This window comes from Chelonia mydas, chromosome 3 (assembly GCF_015237465.2).
Source record: "Chelonia mydas isolate rCheMyd1 chromosome 3, rCheMyd1.pri.v2, whole genome shotgun sequence".
Classification (NCBI taxonomy): Eukaryota; Metazoa; Chordata; order Testudines; family Cheloniidae; genus Chelonia; species Chelonia mydas.
In genome coordinates this window covers 43,215,376-43,221,375 of record NC_057851.1, presented here as the reverse complement: position 1 = coordinate 43,221,375, position 6,000 = coordinate 43,215,376, and the positions used below count along the sequence as shown (strand labels likewise).

Below are 6,000 nucleotides of genomic sequence, written 5' to 3'. Positions count from 1 at the left end.
ACTTTTTCTTGTTAATGTGTGTCTTGTAGCTTCTGAGAGGCTTAATATCCCTTAATGGCAGTCTTATTGTTGCTTTTATTCACATTTCAGTCTAAAAAGATAATGCTTCTCAGTTTTAATGCCAATATAGAAGACTTACAGTATTTGAAGACTAGTGGAGACCATTTTAGCTGATTTCCTCTCATCCAATGTCAATGTTGTTGTTAACATAAGAATCTATATTTAATAACATGAATTCAGCTAATGATTATACATAATGCACCATGGCCAATGATGATAAATGCAAAGTAATGCACATTGGAAAACATAATTCTAACTATACATATATAACGATGGGGTCTAAATTAGCTGTTACCACGCAAGAAAGAGATCTTGGAGTCATTGTGGCTGGTTCTCTGAAAACATCCACTCAATGTGCAGCAGCACTTGGATCACTTGATGATGACCTGTTCTGTTCATTTCCTCTGAAGCCTGGTATGGGTATTGGTCATAGTTGGAAGACAGGATACTGGGCTATATGGACCATTGGTCTGACCCAGTATGGCCATTCTTATGTCCACACTGGCACTTAAGTCAGCATGAGTTATGCCGCTCAGGGGGGTGGCTAATTCACATCCCTGAGTTTTTATCATTGTGTGTGTTACATGTTTACAGGGCAGATATGAAAACAAAGTTCTTGGCCTCAAAACCTTCCACTCTAGATAACGATGCTGAGATTTTCAAAGCAATCTAGGCAATTTGGATCACCATCAATTTCAATGAAAATTGGGCATCCAAATCCTTGTGTAGCTTTGAAAATCTCAGCTTCAGTGCACAAATACAAGCGGGAACTAGAGCTGTGCGATGAAATGATGATGTTTATGAAGTATGTATCTTGTGATTTTTGCTTGGAACTTTTTATTTTTAGTGTAGAATTTCCATTGTCTTAGTTTAACAATTCTCTGAGGGAAGGACTGGGGTTGAAAGGCATGTGTAATATGTTGCAGTGAAATAATTTGATTATCCGTTACTTTTACTGGTGCTCATATGTCATCCCATAAATATGAGGTTGTATAATTATATCTAAATATATACTACATACTATGTTTAAAAAAAATTAGACATAACCCTGTGCCCACTTAAAAGTTGTCTTCAGACTGATTTGTGTTTGGAATTATTACACCAGGATAATCTTTCCATAAGCACCTAAGTGAAGCACCTAAGTGACTTAAGGCTCTTAAGTCGAAAAGGGGACCTGGGAGCCGAAGTCACTTAGGTGCTTTTGAAAATGTTGCCTCCAGTGTATAATCCTTGTACATGAGACCAGAATTAGGCCCAAAGACTTGCACAGTATACAAATAAATACAAAGCAAAAGGATTTTTATTGGGCAAATACCTTATTACAAAAGGCTAATCAAAGGATTTCATTAGACAGACATTTAGATGAGACTCACCACACTATACCAAACTTTTGGCTGTATTTAAAAACCCATTACTGTCTCTTCGTAAAATCTTGTATTCACTGTTCGTTCAGCTTCTTACTTAATTGAAAACTGGACACCTTTACTAATTTCCTCACAACCATAAGGAGGCTCTTGAGTTCGCTCACTGCTGGAACATGTAGTTTTCCAGAGGACATATCCTGTGCTGAGTGACTGAATCTACAGGAAATCAAAAAGAAATATGTTATATACTAGCATATTAGGATGAATGCATAACAAATAGCTTCTTATTAAAAAGGAAATATATGCTTTGTATAACACAATATACGCTACTAACAAAATAAACTCAGCAGACTGAAATTTTGGTATAAAGTACCTCTGAGGAGCTGAGAACATAGGGAATGAGAAGGACCATAAAGATATATGCTAGTGGTATAGTATGTACACTGCACACACCTCCAATCTGCTTTTTTTAAAAAATGCTCTATCTCTCAGGTATCAAATATGTGATTGACTGTAGGACTAATTTGTTCAGTAGCGAACAGCTGGCATTGGGTGTGGAAAGCAGAATGTATATAACCAGAAACTAACTAGATTACATAAACTAGGGCTACATTCTGATAACAATAAGAGCATCAACACTGGATAAATCCCTGAGTAATATATGAATCTAGCCATTTGACTGGATTTGTATTTGTACAAATCTGATATCCCACATACTTTCAATATTAGATTGGAAGGGACACATTTTCAAACAGGTCTGTACTTCAGCCTCCACTTTTTCTTGGGTATGTATGTACACTCACAATGTATAGGTACACTGACCTGCGTGCACACTTTAACTATTCTAGGTGTGGATCTACAAACCTATGTATATACCTAGAAAACTTGCATCTATTGGAATTGATTCAGGATTGGATTGATTGATATGGGATTTTGGGTCAGCCCATTATAAAGATATGGCTCTTTTGCAAAATTGAGAGCCGAATTTGGACGTTGACAGCCCCTCCTGCAAACTTCAGTAGTGTTTGGATTCAGAGATCTGGTTCAGGCACAACTCTAAAGCACTACAAAGAGGTGAACTAGGAGAGTAATTACTTCATTACAACTAGGCATGGCAGAATTCAATTTTTTTAAAATAAATTGGAGACTATATCAATGTTCATTTTAAGCATTTTTTTATTTTAATCTATTTGAATTTTTACAGTTGCCATAGTTTTGGGTTTTAAACTTTATTCTATTTTTTTATTTAATTTTTTATAGTTGTGGGAGATTATGGGGGATCAAACAATTATCTAATGACAGTAGATTTTGAGATTCAAAAAGTTAAAGTTTTATAGCTGTTTAAAAAACACTGTGTCAAAACATATAAAGGAAATAGCCTTAAATCAAACATTAAGTTTGCAAGCAGCAGTTTTTTACTTTGCCTATCAGTATTTTTAATTCAGTTTGTGTGTGAAATCTATGTTTACCAACATTTACTGACAAAAATCTAATCCTTCCACGCCTAATTATAACAGGTTAATTCAATACCCCTAGCAAGATGAAGGGGAATGTTTCAAGTGGCAGCTAATTCCAGCTGAGACTGGTTTTCACAGAGCTCCACCCACACAGCTCTCACAGCAGGATACAAAGGGACAATATGCAACTAATGAAAGGCAAGCACAAGGCATTACGTAGAACACTCTCACAGCTTAACATACAGAGCACGACACTTAGCGTATGTCTATACAGCGATAAAAAGCCCACAGCTGGCCCAGGTCAGCTGATTTGGGCTCACTGGGCTCAGGCTCCAGGGCTGAAAAATTGCAGTGTGGACATTTGGGCTTGTGCTGGAGCCCAAGCTCTGGGACCCTGTGAGGATGGAGGGTCTTAGAGCTCAGGCTCCAGCCTGAGTCCCAATGTCCACACAGCAATTTTTAGCCCCACAGCCCACGCCCCACGAGCCCAAAGCAGCTGACCCAGACCAGCCGTGGCTGTGCCATGGATATTTTATCCCTGAGTAGTCGTACCCTTTCCTACTGAGGGCTGTAAATTAACTGTTTCATACACAGTAATTACCAAGCATTCTTTTAACAGCTTGATTTTCTTTCTGTATTGGGAAGGAGATCAGTTAAATGAACTAAAAATATTTCCTAGCTCGTTTATTTTTTACATGCTGACAGTGTGGGCTGCTGCTGTCCACACCTCAAGGAATTTACAATAAAAACAGACAACTGGCCTGAGAGTGTTTCTGCTTTGAGCATGGTTTCACTGTCCCCCTAGGTTCTATGGAAGAATTGGGATCCTCAGTTTTGGACCTTAAGAATCTGGCAGGAGAGGCTACACAGTGCACCATGGAAAATATACATATATTTCAGAATTATATGTATATAAAATATTTTTAGAGATGAGCTAAAGCTGCAAAAGCACTGATGTGCCAAAGCACCCCTCTTATAGGCGTAGATTCACCAAGTTAGAGGTGTTAGTGTACTGCACTCTTTCCAGATGCTGATGTTCGAAGACTGATGGCCTGGCTCACCATCCTTCCATGGTGCCAATGGATCATTTACCTAATGGTTCAAGTACTTGTGCATATTTTGACGTTAATGACCGTTTCTGGCAATCAGGTAGAGGAAACATCTCACCTCCAGAGCCCCTGGTGTCTATATATTTTAAGGCTCTTGTGCCAATATTGATCTTTTATTAAAAATTGTCTGGAAGGTGAAACAATTAAAAACAACAACAGAAGTTAGATGTTTAAAATAGAAGTATGCAATTATAAGAAAATCATGATGAGGCTATCATGTTTGGGCAAAGATTATTGTATTAATTTCCCCACCAGAATTTAATATAGTAGCCATGCTGTACTATTTGAAAAAGGCACAGGAGAAAAAGTGGATCCCTGGACTAAAATTATGGACCAACTCAAAAACAACACAAACAACATAAACTATTGGTTATGCATACATTGTTAAATGGATGTTAGAGTGTCAGTTGGGATTATCATTTATGTCCATCTGGAAGTTATGTTTGAAATACTAATATGTCCAAATGTATTGTTTAATTTACTACATCATACTTCCAGTCTTCTCCTCATGCCCTATTTCTGGTTCTTTGGAGTTCTTACATACCATACTATGCTGTCTCGTCTTATCTTTCCTTTTTTGGCACACCTGTTATTTAATTCTGTTATGACTTTAGAGAGTGGCTCTCACATTGCAGATCAATCTAACTAAAAACTCACTTGTCTTTCAACTCTTCAATAATTTTATCTTTTATAAAGTATGAAATATACTTTTGTTTAGACAAGTGTTTTCTCCCTTACAACCCAGGTTTTCTTTCTGCTTCAACCTTCAGCAGTGTTTTTACTCAGACTTTGCAACATTATGATCAGACTGATTTATTTAACAACTACTATCTGAAAGCTTTAGTATCTGCTATAAAGCAGAAAGTAAAGCTATCTTATTAAGAAGACTGTTATTCAAAACACAGATATCTTATTTTCTTGTGTTGTATTATGCAAAAAGATTCTTTTTAGGAGGAGAAGACATGGAGCTAATCTAAAAGATAAATACTCTTAGAACTGTGAATCCCAAGTAGATCACCAAAAGTTTTCTTCTGTGGGGATATTGCAAATGTACACTCAATTTACTGCAAGAACTTCAAGCTTAAAACTAATTTCTATGGTGTCTTAGGAAAAACCACAGGACAAGCAACTCCCAGGAACTCAGCACCCACAGATTTTAGCAAGAAATTTTCTTCAAGCAGAGTGATAGTCATAGCAAAGAACATTTCAGACATGCATACTAAATTACATATTATATACTACAAGGCAGATCCTCAGCTGGTGCAAAATGTCAGAGCCTATTGAAGTCAACAAAGCTATGACAATTTGCACTAGCTGAGCATATTCCCCACGTATTTTTATAATCTTGAAAGACAAATTTTTCACCAGACATTTTCAAGAGAGTGCTTCCTAAGTGTTCTCTCATAACCTACTTTAATTAGACAAGTATCACATTTAAATGAAACGACTCCCATATGGAGGGCACAATTTGAAGTAATTTGGACAGCACTATGCTAGGTCCAATCCCTAAAGGTGGGTCCGAAGATCAACAGAGCCCAGCCCTAATTTTACCAGAAAGTCCCTGACAGCATGAAGTCAGGACTTCCTAAAGGGTAACGACTGTAGCACAGTCTGTTCCATTCTCTTCTCTCCACACTCTCTCTCTGGTAATCTTCCGTCCATACTTAGAGCTTGTTTAAATGGAGCAGCACTGCTCAATATGAGGATGCAATTTCTAAAATTCACTTGTGCATTAATTGGTCTGTGTAAAGCCTGCTGGTACATACTAAAGATTCCCAAGTCACCTACTACAGGACAGGCCTAACAAAGAAAATAACAGAACGCCACTAGCCGTCACCTTCAAGTCCCCAACTAAAACCCCTCCAACGCATTATTAAGGATCTACAACCTATCCTGAAGGATGACCCAACACTCTCACAAATCTTGGGAGAAAGGCCAGTCCTTGCCTACAGACAGCCCCCCAACCTGAAGCGAATACTCACCAACAACCACATACCACACAACAGAACC

The 6,000-nt window shown here is 37.7% G+C and overlaps 1 protein-coding gene across 9 annotated transcripts in view; it reads right to left on the bottom strand.

Annotated features, from left to right (window-relative positions):
• Nucleotides 1–1,342: 1,342 nt before the first annotated feature.
• MCPH1 (microcephalin 1) overlaps nt 1,343–6,000 on the bottom strand; it is a 224,524-nt gene continuing 219,866 nt past the window's right edge. For all 9 annotated transcript variants that reach the window (XM_043542344.1, XM_043542355.1, XM_037894194.2 and 6 more), the window contains one exon: nt 1,343–1,640. In XM_043542344.1, coding sequence (XP_043398279.1) covers nt 1,585–1,640 — 56 coding nt within the window. In that variant the 3' untranslated portion in view covers nt 1,343–1,584. The remainder of the gene's footprint in view (nt 1,641–6,000) is intronic.